The sequence below is a fragment of the Harpia harpyja genome, chromosome 4, assembly GCF_026419915.1.
Source record: "Harpia harpyja isolate bHarHar1 chromosome 4, bHarHar1 primary haplotype, whole genome shotgun sequence".
NCBI lineage: Eukaryota > Metazoa > Chordata > Aves > Accipitriformes > Accipitridae > Harpia > Harpia harpyja.
In genome coordinates, this window is record NC_068943.1 from 3808347 (window position 1) to 3824306 (window position 15960).

The 15960-nt window shown below is 38.1% G+C and overlaps 1 protein-coding gene across 2 annotated transcripts in view; it reads left to right on the forward strand.

The window, feature by feature from the left end:
• Positions 1 to 15960, forward strand: part of NALCN (sodium leak channel, non-selective) — a 245639-nt gene that overhangs the window by 24864 nt on the left and 204815 nt on the right. For both annotated transcript variants that reach the window (XM_052785688.1, XM_052785689.1), the window contains exons 4-6: positions 9517 to 9600; positions 11362 to 11501; positions 12322 to 12450. In XM_052785688.1, coding sequence (XP_052641648.1) covers positions 9517 to 9600; positions 11362 to 11501; positions 12322 to 12450 — 353 coding nt within the window. The remainder of the gene's footprint in view (positions 1 to 9516; positions 9601 to 11361; positions 11502 to 12321; positions 12451 to 15960) is intronic.

Below are 15960 nucleotides of genomic sequence, written 5' to 3' on the forward strand. Positions count from 1 at the left end.
ACTCATATTACACAGTGGGACTTTTTGCACCATTTTTGCATTAGAGTATTAGAAAATCAAAGGTATTTAAATTACTTGGTGAACATACATAGGCAGTATTTCTAAAATAAAAATGGTAATTTTTCTAACCAGTCAACGGGTCATAGAAATTTTTAGTGAGAAATTATTTTGGGGCATGGATTGAGGTATGTATCCATATAATACTTAGTGACTTACCATGGTGATGATAATTTAACCTTAAAGTTGCTAAGAAAAAATATACAACATATTGACTTTCATAATGTATTTAGGAATTGGTCTTTCAATATACAGACCAATTAGATAAACAAAACTACTTTTCGGTAATGTTAACTTTTTCCCTTTCTAATAGCACTTTCAAGGATTACTTTACTGTTTTTCTTCATGAAAGCAGCTGTTATTGAGGGACTTTGTTAATGTATCGCTTCCTGTCAGAGTAAAATGACACATATCCTGTGATAGCAGTGAAATCAACGTATTGGATAACATGTTATGTATCCAGGTAGGAAGAGAGGGAACTTCATCCCTGATGTGCCTTTCTGTGTTGAAACTTGCATTGTCAGAGAAGTCTTCTATAAGTAAATAATATATTTTTATTGTATTTTATTTTATTATTTTATTTTATTTTTTATTTTATGCCCACGTTTTCTTCTCTCTTAATTTGAGAGAATAAAACAAGACATCAAGATGAAAAAAATCTTAATGACATCCAAATCCCTGTGGAAGGGAAGAACAACATTTCTGTGCAGCTGTATTTTCATGAAAATGACAAAATTTGTGTGGGATTTTTAAGGTAGTAAGCTGAATGAAAAATTTCATTTCAGAGTACTGTGTTCTCCACCACTAATACAAGTACTGCTTTCTCACAGCTATACTAAGATTGTTTTTTCAGTAAACTTTTCCTGGTCTCTGTAGTATAAAATGGATTCTCCAGCTTTTAATAATGCTAATTACCATGTAATAAAATCCTCTTTCTGAAAAGTGCCTCTTTCTTAGCTATTCCAACTTTCATCTTTGTGGCTTTTTTCTGTTGAAGGAGAGCTGTGAATGACGATCATAAATCTGAGTTTTGTCATGTTAGATGAGACTGTTTGCCTATCAAATCTCCCTATTCAGTGCCCAGGCAATATTTGATGCTTTGGAGTGAAAGCTTTCACTTTGAAACATTTGGATCCAAACCCGTCCGTTGCATCCACCATAAACACTGGAGCTGGTGGAGGGCAGAATACTGCTGGATGAAGCACAGCAGCGTTTAGCACACATCACCCTCTCAAGGCTGCGGAGTACTTCCACGCGTGAGCAGACCTCCATGCATGTGGAACTAGATGTAGAACTGAAGTCTACCCTGAGGAATTGGCATTTTGAGGAGATTGTCTTGGATGCACACGACCAGCGAAAAATCTGGGTTGGAAGGGACATATGAAGATAGTCTGGACCAACCTCTTACTCAACTCAGGGCCTTAATTTGATTATCCAGGGTCCTATCAAGCTGAGTCTTGAATATTTCCAGCAAGGGAGATGCTAGCACTTCGCTGGGCAACGTGTTCCAATGTTTAATTGTTTTCATGGTGAAGATATTTTCCTCCACACTTCCTGGAAGCAGTGAGTGCTGTTCCAAGAAGGGGGATCCTATTAATCCTCATCGTCCTGATCAGCCATTCTTAGATTTGCTGAACCCTTAAGACATCCAAGGGGGGCGAGTCAGCTAGTAAGGCAATACTTAGGGCACTGAATACAGTTGGCTAATGAGCAGATGGAGAGGGAAATGAAATTCAGGCTTTCAGTGTAGTAACCTGTAAAATCTCTCTGCAGGGCACGTTGGCACCCAACTGCAGCAGTAAAGTGGTGTATCAAGAAAGCAGCGATGTGACACACCAGCAAAGCTCCCTTCCCTACCTGTTCTGTAGCCATACCTACTGTTGGGTATCGATAAGAAAGGATTAGCATCTGTCCTCTATTTACTGCATAGGAAGGCTGTGCCTGGCAGCTCTGAATAGTGGACAATCTGAATTACTTGTCACTCAGCTGAACTGAGATGCTCTACAGTGCTTTGGCTGGTACGGGAGGGGTGTTGAGGCATTCCTTTCCATCGTTTTGTGGAAATGGTTATTCCCCTTGATACTTTTTGTACTTGAGGAAGGGAGTGTTGTATAACGTGTAATGTTTTCGTGTTCGATGCTGGTTTGTTTCTAAATTTTCTTTAGCAGTTTTGGTTTAAAACACTATTTTTTAACTCCTCCCAATTCCCCCCTCCACCCCCCCCATTATTTTACAGCAAAGACTGTTACAGGTTTTTTAGCAAGTTAAGTGGTCCTTGTTTGTCTGTTTGAAGGTCTTGATTCTTACTTCATGGCTGGGATTGTTTCTTCCTCTACAGGCTTTTTGGTGTTTTTTTTTCCTTTCTGTTAGAAACAGCAAATGAGATGGTGAATACTACGGTTTAGAAACCTCCCATTACAATACGAAACATGAAATACTAAGTTTGCTGAAGTTAATGACATAAATTAAAAAAAATCTAGTGTGCCTTAAAAATACAGTTGAGACTGTTCTTTAATGAATGAAATAGCCTTACACCTTCATTGGTAATTCCTAAAATAATCTGAAAGTCTCAACAAATTCACTTAAAAATCTATTTTTTTTTAATTATTGCAAATGGTGTAGTAGTGGTTCTGTAGTGATTATAGCTCTTTTGTAATGATAGATTTGAACTGTGTGTGTTGTGTGTCTGTAACATGCGTGGAATCACTCTAATCCAAAGGACCAGCAAGAACTGTGTATCATTTTTTAAATTACAAATAGAGTAACTTTGTTTTGTGTGCTGTAACATCAAGTTATTTTTCCAACATTTTTCTAGCATAGACTACAAGATTACTATAAATATTACATTACATGTTATGACAAAGATAAATTATGCACTATGTAATGTGTTACTTGGAAGCATCTGATGATGGAGCAGTTTGGTACAATACCTGAGTAGTTACAAATTGAACTTGTTTAACTCCATGATGATAAACTGATATTACACCCACATTAACCGTTTAGAGTTAAGCTTCACACAGCAATTCTAATTCCATTGGCTGTTACAAGTCATTTGCTGTTATGTGAATATATTTTAAATAAGTTTCTTCACTGTGAGTGAAGACACTTTATGAGAAAAAGAAGACATACACAAATGAGAAGCTGTGTGTGTCCCCCTTGTTGTTTTGGGGTCTTTTTTTCCCAAATAGAGACTTTAAAAAAAAAAATGTTCATTTTTAAGTGATACTGTCACTGTTGCAGAGGGCTAACTTGGAGGTGACCACCCATTTTAAAATTTGCCAGTTTTTCTTTGGTTATTAACATGGTCTTAGATAAACAATCCACAGTTTCCTTCGTTTCCTGCATAGATCATCATTTTACAGTTACAGAAGTACTTTGCATTAAAAGATGGCTAGTATATAATTTGCTGGTTGTTGCATAATAAAATGCATCAGGTTGAATTTTTTGATGTCACACAGAGTAGGAAATGGACTTTAAGCAGTAGTGCAGCTGAGAGTCGTCTGTCTGTCTGTCTGAGGTCCAGCTTCAGTCGGTCCCCAGGGCAGCTGAGGAGTTGCAAAGCTCTGACGAAGGCAGAAGGGGGCTAATGTTTGACACGTGAGCACAGTTGAGAAATAGTTTTATTTTAGGGAGTCAGAAGAGGAAAATTGAGAACGGAAGTCAGAGGCGGCTTTTCTTCTTGATTAGGCTGTATCTCTTCATTCTCTTTTCTGTGTGAGGTAAATGTTGAAAGGTAAATTTGGCAGGTTAGGGGCTGGACTGGATTGTCCACATCATTCTGCTACTAAAACAGACCTGTAAACTGCAGGTTTTTAAGGAAATGGGGAAAGTTTGAAGTTGAGCCAGAAACTTAAGGGATGTATGCATAGGTGTGACCGGATAGGAGATACATAACCTCTGTGTGTGTATGTGTATCTTTATTTGCATTTGCAGCAGGGAGACAGAGGTTAGGCAAGGTGCTCCCTTGAGCTCCGATTTCATTTTCTGTCCCACTCTCACCTCCATGCCCTGCGGTGTTTCTGTGGAGTAAGGGAATGGGGGAGGGAGGATGAGTCTTGTTTCCTTAACTCTGCTGTGCCCTCTCTTCTAGCTTGCTCTGTTTGCATTATGGTGAACATAGCAGAGGGGGAAAAAAATTATACTCCCAAATCCTGATTCCCTCTATTTCTTCTATTTCCTCCTGTGCATTTATGCTGCTCCTAAAATGCCAGTAAATGTCAGCCTCCACCCCTTAATGCTTATTTGTAGTGCTACACAAAGTAGCCCACAGGGTGATCTGAAGAATTTGCTAGAGTTGTTGATGTGCTTTATTTACCACCACCACATACAGGATCCAGTGACCATGATAGAATAGCAAAGTAGCTGGTTGTTACTGAGCTTGCTGGTCTCTTTGTGTTTGTACCATCATTCAGCTATCCTGTTTGTCAGAGACTGAGCAAAAGTGGGAGAGTAAGGTTCCCCTAATGACAGACCCAAGACTACAGGACTTTCCGGAGCAGATGATGATAAATTTGATTACTCAGAGCAAATGTCATATCACTTGTTTTATTTAGCTTTCCCACAGAGGCGGCTGGAAAGAGGCAGGAAGGAAGGATGCAGAGAACAGGTTGTGGACAGGGATGAGAGAGAAAAAGAAATTCCTGAAGGCAAGCAGGGAGGCAGAGGAGGCTTTTCACTTGCAGGGATTTGCTGTTCATCCTGAGGTGTTCCTGAGATGTTGAGAGACAAGCAGGGCAGAAATGACCTAGGAGATGACTGTGCTATCATCTAGCTAAGCTGTCTACCTTACCAATGAGATACGGAAATTGCTTAACAAAATTAGTGGACATAATCAATCTTCTACCAGATTCCTTTATGCAATTTGGATGTTGATTTCGTAGAGTATTTTGTTTTCAGCAAGGTTGATAATGGAATAAACTTTTATTAAAAAATTACAGTCTGGCTAGTCTTCCCTTCTGGTGTAAGTTAAACTGTAATAGCTTTCACGGAGTGACTACCTCAGGTGTTATTACTTCTGTCTGTGGTTCTGTCTGTATTTTGTATTGGCTCATATTTCCAATGAGTTAGGTCTTATAAAATCGTTTTTTTTTCTGTGAACTTGTGTAATGACTGTTTAGGGCACCTAATACCAGCAACTGGTGTTTTATCTTTAATGTGGTGGTTACAATTGAGAAAGTGTATCTTCCAGCATCTCAGTGCTGTTACTGGGGTATTAGTATTGCACGTGAAAATAAAAAATGAAGAAATGAGCTAATATACTGTACTCAGTTAATGTAACAGTGCTAAAATTAGGCGAAACCTGGTGAAATAAAGAGAATGTAGGGAGAAGGGAGGAGATTTATTTGTTGGTCCTATTTTGGAATAAGTAAAGAAACACTAAGATCTTATGCTGAACTTGAGGTATTCTTTCTTAGTTACAGCAACTTTGCCATAGAAAATTAAGTTCTTACAGGGCAGAGGATGTTTTAATTACAGACTGTTACATCAAACTTGCCTGTTCTTTTGGGATGTCAAATTTCAGATTAATTCAGATTAGCATCTCTAAGAGAGAGGCAGACTTTTGGTCCATTCCACATGTGTGATTTACCAAGAAAGCCAGTTCCATGGTTGTGTACTAGCTTAACAGTGATGCTGACCTGTCGGAAATAAATACTGAGGGAAAAGACGGAAGCATATTAGGAGAAACTGTTTGGGGAGACTAGGAAGGGTATTACAAAATAATGAATAGGCCTCTAATTAACAAAGATAAGATTGACCCATCTAACAGCTAAGCAGTATTGCTGCTTTGGTCTTCAGATTTTTATGTATCTTAAAGTGCTTTGTGTTTAGTAGCTGTTAGTTAGTTAGCTAGTCCACTGAGTTTGAGCGGCACCCTTCGTTTGCCTGGGAGAGGCATTAAGCGAAGGCATGGTTTACTGCGCCTTCCAAAGGCTGTCCCAAGTCTGTGGTCATGGACTGTGTAAGTGGACTGGCATCCACTGCTCTGTCAGAAGCAAATGATTTTATTGTCTAGATGGACTGTCATGTTGCTGGAGAAGCTTTCAGGACTTGCTGTGCACATTGAAGAATCCACTGTCCACTGTAGGCTGTAGGGAGTCAGCAACTTTAATGGCTTTAAGAGGTTTGGATTAGTCTCAGCAAGAGGCTTCTAGTCTACAGTACTAATCCTTCATCTTTTGCAAATGTTCAGGTCACGTTTCAAAGACTTATAAACCATAATGTAAATGGTCTGGGATAGTGCATTTACAAAAAAAAAAAGCTAAAACAAACATCATCAATAATTCTCAAATTTCAGCAGACATGATGAAAAAAGGGTGAGGAATTAACACATTGCAGTACTTCAGCTATTTTAGATAAGATGTCACCAGATGTATTTAAATTTCCTGTGTCCCTTTCCAAATCTAAGAACAGGCTGCCATTGACCCTGAGTGTGGAATTTCAGCCCAAGGCTTTTTTCAAATGTGAATGAAACTCACTGTTCATTGCTATTAATATGTGAGTGCTAGCCTGTGCTTTGTCAGAATTAGATTTTTCATGGAAGTAGCACTAGAAGTCAATATCAAGATTCATACTAAAAAGTATATTCTCATTTTCGCATTAAGCAGGACGTGGTCCTGCCTTAAAAATGCTTCCAACAGTGAATAACATCCCACGTGCCAATACACAGTATAAATGCATTAAAGATTCCCCACCGCGTCTGCTGCCAGCCAAATGACAAATACAAAAAGGATTTAGCCAAAGCCTCCCTACATGCAAAGCAGAAAGGGCCAAAACCTCCCCCAAAATAAGTAGTTTCTACAGATGTAATTCAGGTGCCCTAAGTTTCTATGGGTGATCCGCTGAAAGCCTCCCGGAGAGGGAGGATGGAGGGGTGGAAGCTGGCCCTGATGGGACAATGAGAGAAGTGAGGTGGTGGAGCAGCCTGACTGCTGAGAAGACTGGAAAGGGTCATGACATCTCTCTTTGTAAGGAGAATCAGAGCTGCTTCAATCATGCCACAGTCACTGTGGAGAGAAAAAGCAATTTCTAAAAAAAGATTTGGCTTTTAGTGAGTACTTGACAGGTTATTCAGAGGAGGGTGAATAGAGGAACTCCCGCACAAGTTCATGCCCAGATCTGTACAGCACAACTCAGGAAAAACTTTTTGCTTTAGACAAAGGCTGCTTAAGAGAAGAAGAGTAAGTTTCAAAGAGTTCTTCAGCAAGAGAAAGACCAATCAGCGTCTTTGTTCAGAGCCACAATTGAAGGACTCGGGTTGCATGTTGATACAAATCTCACTGGAGATTTGTTCACTGAGAGGGAACAGGGGGAGATGAGAGAGGGGTAAGAGATTTAGGGTGTTGGTAGCTGATCTCTGCAGAGAAGTAACATGTATCTGCTTCACCGTTACTGAACATAACCACTGAAATAGCTGAGTTTGTTCAGCCCCGAGTGAAGAGGTACTGATTAGCTCAGACTTCACTTAGGGAACTAAGTCTACTTTCTTCAGGAAGGAAAGGTTGAAAATACGATGCAAAAGTTCCTCTTCTGAGGCTTCCCTGATTTGCAGTCTTCCTCCTCTTAATTCTTGGACTGAGAACTTTAACATCCTTATGTGTTAGAAAATTCTCTGAAAATAGCATTGACATTCTCTGTCCTTTATTTCTGGTTTGAAAATCACTTACTGCATTTTCCTTATATCCTTACTTTGTTCACTTCTGCCCTGAAGAATTTTTGCAACTGAAATAAAGCTTCTTTAAAAAAAAACATATTTTGTCTCTATTTACACAATATAGCTTGCTGTCTCGTACTGCAAGGAATGATAAATCATCTTTGGGATAGTGTATGTCATTGAAAATATTAGATTAAAACAAAACATCTTTTGCCTGTGCTTTTAGAATCAGTGAAAATGCTGAGACATTTAAAAACAAATACAGGTTGACTGAAATAACTATCACTGAGATAAGAAACAATGTGTATCAAGCCAGGAATCACATAACAGGCCAGTAATGCCTTCAAGATTCTTGAGACATGACAATACTTTTTTCCCTAATTATACCTCTGGAAGGTGGCTGTCAAACACTGTAGTTTGTATCGGGAAGAACACTAAACAGAGAAAAGGAACCAGAGAATGGATAAGGTAGGGCAGGGTACATTCAATCTCTTGGGAGAAACCTCACTTGGAAAGGGGTGTTTGCGTGCCCTGAGATACACTGCCTCTGCATATGTTTTTACATTAAACTGGGATATCCACTTTCCTTAGGTCTAGTCTTGTCTAGTCTCCCTTTCAGCAAGCTGCATCTATTTATATGCATTTGGTCCCCAACTTCCACTACGCTCCATGTGGTACATGGAACTATCGCACTCTGAGCCGTGGTCTACCTAATAAACGTAGATTTTTTTCAATTCAGTGGTTGAAGTAAAGTGTGAGGCATTAGCAGCCCGCCAAAGAAGTGCTTTTATAGCTTGCAATGGAGGGCCTGTGTTACATGTCATTGAGAATGGTGTGAGCCATGAGGATATCTAAGCATGCAAACTGGAGCAGTGGTCGAGAATAGTGTAGTGTAGAGGAAACTGAGCTTGGATGCAGTCTCCTCCATGCTGCCTTTGAGGAGTGATCTCTGGATTGGACTATCATCAAAACCACGCTCAGGTTTAGAGAGCTACTTGAAGAACTCTAAAGCAGGCTAGAGAACGGATAGGAAGGCATATAGGTCATCAAAGATCCAGTGCTCAGTTTTCTTTCCTGAATTTCTTTTATTCAGTAGTGCAAAGATATGCTCTGAATCCCTGTGCTAGACAATTAATGGAGTGCCAATAATATCAATGTTGAACAGTTCAACATACATATTATTAATGAAGTCTAAAGAACGGTCATTTTGAGATGGTAAAGAGTTGCTAAGGAAATGTCCAAAGAAACTTGAAAGCCTACACTGTGATGAGATGGTGGTTACTGGCTAGTGTTTTCGAAATGGCAAGACTTTTCTAGAGCATGAAAAATGATTGAAAACTTAGGAAAAAATGGATGCAAAATGGTGCTGATTTAATTGAAGTTGTTGAACAATATCGAAGTAATTGAATGGCACAATACTAGATTGCTAGCATTTTACAACTTACCTTCCTGTGCAAGTATTTTGTAATGGGCAATACAGTGAAAAAGCAAGTCCAGTGTTCATTTTTTGTGTGTTTTTTGATTTACATCAAAGTGTAAATAATAGGTTTCTTTATAAGTTCTTTTTGACACAAGCTGAGGAGAAGTACCGCACAAGAATGAAACTACCATTTATTCACCCAGAAGATGTGTTTATATGTTTCCAGCATATTCTAGTCCAGATACTAAGCTTTAGAGTCTTTCAAAAGTGGAATTTTAAAAGTGGTACAGAGAAGACTTTTTCTTCTTCCAAGAACTATCATTTATAATATTTTTAAATCCTGACAGTAAAACATCAATTAACCTCTTAGCTTTTCTCTCTCTTGTAGGGTGATAGCTCCTATGTAAAGGATCGTTGGTGTGTGTTTGATGGATTCATGGTCTTTTGTCTTTGGGTGTCACTGGTTTTACAGGTAATTATTTCACTTACCTTTTTCAATGAATAGTTCCTTAATTGTGAAAAATATATCGTACAACAAAATAATTACGAGTTGTGGAAGTATAGCTGTACATGGGTCAAACTGTTTTTAAAAAACTGTGCTGAATTCAATAGCTGCGTAATTGCACGTTGCAACATATCTACGTTAGTAGTAGAATTTATCTTGTTTAATTTTTCTTATTGAGAAGTTCTACATTAATCTGAAGCTTGTTACCATAAACCCTCTGCATCATCAAAAGGAGAGAGAAGGATCTTCAGAGCGCCATTTATCTCTTACTCCGTATTACAGTTGTGCTTATCTCCTTCTGCTGAGTCTAGTAGAATGCCGTGGTGACTAGCTTAGGAAACTAAAGGGAGAATGATTCCAATGGTAGATGTCTGCCGTGCTGTAGGTGTATTGATATGGTGAGTGGAGGGCTTTCATGTAACATGGCACACACCTAACAAAACATTTTCCAAAATTCAAGTTAAAGCACGATGGAAAAAATCATATAAAGACATTTGGAAACAATTTGATAAGTTTTCATAAAGAAGGGAACTTGGACATGTTGTAAAAAAGTGTAAAGTGTTAAGGTACAGGTCAAATTGTGTCCTGCAAACCAATCAGTCCTTAACCATAGCCAGTTTTTTGGGTAAAACAGATTGAAAACTGTGAGACTGGGCCTGCAATAGTATAAGGATAGTAGAATCATAGAATTGTTTAGGTTGGAAAAGACCTTTAAGATCATCGAGTCCAACTGTTAACCTAGCACTGCCAAGTCCACCACTAAACCATGTCCCTAAGCAAGACATCTACAAGTCTTCTAAATACCTCCAGGGATGGTGACTCAGCCACCAGTTCTATAGTGACTGCTGTTATGCATAACTTACCCACTTCTGACAAATTTAAGACACATTGTAATTTTCTGCTTTATACACAAGGGAAACTTTGGTACATCATGTACACAAGTACATGTGAAGGTTGATCATTACAAATGAGCACCGTAGATTACCCAGCTTATGTCTTGCCAGGTTCCCTCTCCATTTTCTTAGTACTTTGAGCAAATATTAAATTAAGCAGTTGCTCTCAGAGAGTGAGAGACAAGGATTAAAACAAGACATTTTCACCCAGTCATTGAGCTAAATACTCTTTACAGAGTGCCTACCCTGTCAATGTATTAAGGAAATGGTTCCCTGTTCTGTGGCTTGGCTGAAATTTGTGTCGTAAGTGGAGTCTAAGAGAAGAACATGTACAGTTTTCTCATGTACTTGGAATTAAATGGAGAATTTATGAGCATGTTGCAAGTCATAAGGCAATCTGTGTATATGTATTTTTGTATCATAATAAAAACCTTAGTGGTATGCAACATTAACAGATACTGATTTTCATATTTGGAAATGTAAAGTACTCACTTTTAACGGAGTTGTGGGAAACCTGTGGGGTAGGACTAGCATAGAAACAGGCAGCTGACACAGGCTTGCACAGCCTTCTTGAGTTGTTTGAGACAGAAGCATTACGAACATAGGCAGAGTATATTTCTGGAATGTCATTAGGATAATTTCGAAATGGATTAAAGGATTTACTAAGACTTTTCTTTTAAAAAACATGGTTAAAATGAACCATAAAATAAACCAAGGGAAGATTGAAAATGAAAATAAAAATCATGTATAATATTCATAGTTTTAAAAGTTCTGTAAATGAATACAGGAACGGGACAGGGTCATCAAGAAAAACTCCTCATTCTTTTGTTTGTAGGTGTTTGAAATTGCTGAAATAGTTGACCAGATGTCACCTTGGGGCATGTTACGGATTCCACGACCGCTCATTATGATTCGAGCATTCCGGATATATTTTCGTTTTGAGCTGCCAAGAACTAGGATAACAAATATCTTGAAGTAAGTAAGGTTGTTATCTGAAGAACAACAGAGAAAATTTCAGTTGTGACTTAGAAGACAACGCAGCTCAGAAAATGACCCTTCATGCTTAATGGGTGTTTTCTTCCTGAGTTTTAGTTCTGGCCAAAAAATTCTTGCTATTTTCCATATTTAAGGAATCAAGTTTCCTAGAAAATGATCAAAACCATCAAATATTTAAATGATTCTTAAAGCATTTTGCTAATAACTCTAGCCAGCAATTTTCAACCAATGACAGTAAATTCTGTTCCATTAATATGGGCACTTAATAATCAAGGTGAACACCCTTAGTAGGGTAATATTCGTAAATAAAAGTACATGAGCACATGCCCTAACCATTACAGTTAAGAGCGTACATGTATTGGTATATGTACAGAGATGCTTACATGCAAGCAAACACACGTAAGTTTGGTACAGCATGTAATGGCAAAAGCCATGTAATGGTAATGTGAAAGAGTTTTTTGGTCTTTTTTCAGTATCAACTTTACTTCATCATCATATCCTGTCTGTATAAGTCATTAGATGCTATTTTACAAAAGCTAGACTTCATACATTTTATTTGGGTTTTTTTGTTCCACCCTTTGTATTTTACAGCTGGTTTAATTACCCTAACTTACAGGTTTAGAAAAAATTGTGGCTCCCTTTTCTATCTCTGCACAGAGTGAGAGATCAGCTTTAAGGACAAGTTTTCTGCAGGATGAAATCGTGCTTTCTCTGTATGAGCATATTTTCTATTCTGGAGCTTTTCAGAGGAGGGTTCACATTGCCTGTGCATTCAGTGTCATATTTGTCTTTTTGCCAGGCGTTCTGGAGAGCAAATCTGGAGCGTTTCAATTTTCCTTCTGTTCTTTCTCCTCCTGTATGGGATCCTGGGAGTGCAGATGTTTGGAACTTTTACGTACCATTGTGTCACCGACGACACACAGCCAGGGTGAGTTAGTCTGTGCAGGCATGACGGGGACTGTTCTTTCATTGCATGTGTATAATTGTAGTTAGCATCAGTGGGTGTGAAATGGACTTAATAGATTAAAAGTAGTCCAGCAAAATGCACCAAGATAAATTGTGGAAACAAAAATGTTAGGAATTATGAAAAATACAAATTTTAACTGCGACAGAGAGATTACAAATCGTGGCATTTGGCTGCAGTCTGAGTTAGGGGGTGAGTGACTGTGTATGTGTGTGGGGGGGTAAGAGAGCAGGAAAGCAGAGGAGGCTTTAAGAGGAGCATTGCCACTTTGGCTTATTAAGGTCACTGATGATTCATCAGCTTTTGCTGTATTCTCCTATCTTTTCCCAGAACTTCTGGGTGTGGTGCCAGACCTAAAGTATAGGGCAGAACTACCCCTAGAATCTCATGCCCTTTCTCGATTAAGAGGTCGCTGGGACCTGATTTAAAGACGCTTTTTTACCCAGCCTTTGGAAGATACTTATGATCAATCTTTTACACTCGTGATTGAGTATATATCACGTTTTTGATTCAGCACATACTTAAACACAAGATTAACTCGAAGTACAGTATAGCCTCTTGTCACTGGGATGGCTCATAAAATCACAGGTAAGTATACACTTACATGTCCTGTTGAATTGAGGGCTTGACTGTATGCTCAACCACCATTACATTGTAAGAGTCTATTACATTTATTTCTTCAGTTTGTCCTTGTTTGTTTGGATAGAGAAATGTTAGCTCTGGAGTTGTAGCCTTTGCTTTAGTCAAAATTGGATCCTTTTATTCCTGTATTGAATTTGTTAGCACATAAAATAAATAGAGTAGACATTATAAGAAAGCAAAACACCGCTTAATCTGCTACTGTGCTGAATAAAAAGTCTGATTATTGCAAAGCTCTCTGTTAAAGATTTTTCTAAACTAGGGCCTATAAGCTATCAAATATAAAATGAGGTTATTAGAAGTGGCAGATACAAAAAGAGTTATGAAATTATTTGAGAATATGCTAGACATTATATGGTATTTTGTTAAATGAAAAAAATTGACGTTTGGATATTTTCTTATTTATTTAATCAATACTATAGTAAAATATGGGGCTGATCTTCACCTAGACTGGAAATGAGGTATTTCATTCTGACTTTTCCCCTTTCTAAGAGAAAATCTTTATAGCACAGATTTTTTTACAGTTTCCCATAGACATGGGGAAGAAAAATATTTCTGAAAAATTTGTTTGGGGTAATGAGAAGATCTGTGATTCTGTTATTTACCTATGTTGTTTGGAAAAACAAGAAGTGTAATAGGCAACACGGGAAAGACTGGGCATCATATTGCTTGTGTCACTGAATACAGCTTTTCTCTGAAATCAGCAGAAAAAGATGAAGTGGGGCATAATAATGTTTGCAATGGAAAGTTAAGTTTATAACTTTAAGATTGCCCCTGAAAAATTTGTCTAATTTCTTCTGCATGTGTTGGGTTGCTCTCTGAATACTGCATTATTTAAAAAAAAAAAAAAAAAGAAAGTTTACAGAAACACCTCAATTTTAGGCTGTTGAAAGGCTGAATTACAAAAAAAAGTTTAAAAGGGCCAAATATCCAGTACATAAAAATAAAAACCTGTCTAAAGTGGGTTAAAGTTGGAAAAATCAAGTTTGCGGAGTTAAGGAAATTTTAGACTTGAGGTCGAATGTCTAGCCTTAACTCCTTTTACTTTCAGTATCATCAAGTGTATGTATTTTTAGCTGATTAAAAATTAGAAATCTAATTTAAGTTACTTTTTAGGTACCTGGGATAGGCACCTTCAGAAAGTAATTAATCACTTTTGCCATCTCCAAACCAGACCTGTGACTTTAAATGGCTCCCATGGTTGTGTATGAGGACTACAGTTACATTGGAAAACACTTTTTCCCTAGAAGTGCTGCTTCATTTATTCTGATGAATGGTGCTCACACAAAGAACGTGTATTTTTTTTCTTTGTTGCTTGACATGTGGACTTATACCTTACTTTTGGCATACTGCTCATTCCTACTCTGAAAACACTTATTTCCTCCTCTTGTCTGTAATATTCATCATTATATCTTGTGAACGCTTACACATATCTGATCCTTTTTTAATTTTTGAGGAATGCAGTACAAGAAGCTCTGGGTGGAGTTAGGCTGTGCCTTCTTCAAGTAGGTCAGGGCTGACCTTCCCAGAGGTGGCTGCAGAATTTATAAGAAAAACCACCATGGGCTGGGAAAATAGAGAAAGAAATAACAGTTCTGGTGCCAAAAGAGGACAATTGAGAGGCAGACGTTGGTCCAAAATGTAGTTAGAAAGAGGCAACATGCCACTTCTGAATCCAGGAGTGTTTATTAGCGGAGATGTAGTAGAGCACAAAAGCATGAAAATTGCCTAGAGAAATTTTACTTTTGTCTTTGAGGTTTAGTTTCTCAACTTTATAATGAAAATTAAACATTCCTCTGAGAAGTTGAGTCAGTCTGTCTGTGTGTCTCAGGTGGTTCTGTTCCAGGCAATGGAGAGTGGCCAAAGTTGGCTGTACTTGGCCTAAATAACTTCGGTCTTTAATGAGCCACAGCTGTAAATACTCAGTATTTCTGCAAACCAGATCCCAGGCTCCCAAGTTAAGATCAGGAAATGAAAAGCATCCAATTAGTGGCCACCTGTGAGAACTTTAATTTTAGGTGATTTGCCTCCTATTATGCAGAATTCTATGGCAAGCGGCAAGGGTAAAATCTTACTATTGAGCTAAGGACTTCATCTGTTTTAGAAATTTTAGAAATCTTTTTAAGTCTACTGCCTCTACATTATTATTATAAGGGAGGCAAGTGTCTTTTGAAAACAGCGTCTTAAAATCTAGCTATTCTTTTTTATTGGAAAGGATGCGGCAGCCTCATTAGACGCTCATTGCCTCTTTGACTGCTGCAAGTTCTTTTATCTTTCCATCCTTCTTGACGCCCACACTGCCTGACCTCCTGTCTCTCCACCTCCTCAGTCATTTTCTGACAAACAGAAATACTGAAGTGCGCTAACTGCGGTCTGAGTTTTTCATTTTATCCGTGAAATCGGCAAAATCTGACTTCCTTCCAAAGGCTGAAAAGTTTTTGTTGTTGTTGTTTGGTGATAAATCTTTTTTTCCCTCATTCTTATAATCTTTATTTGGCAGACTTTTTTCCCCTACGGAGAACACTGTCTTCTTCCTAGACAATTTTCTCACTCAGTATTCCCTTGTGATTATTACTTACCTTTTTACAACTATGCTGTCACAGCTTTTCCCTGATGATCTCTCCAACCTTTTTTCTGCCAATAAGTGGTATATTACATGGATTTCGTTAGTATGGATCTTCTTTAGTTGCTCGAAAGACACACAGTATGGTTGGAATATAATGTATATATAATCCAATTATCTAGCTAAGTCCATACATTATGAGCAGTTTGACAGGCTGTTTTGTTATATCTGAGATTAATTTCAAAGAATTGAACAATAATGGTGAAAATAGG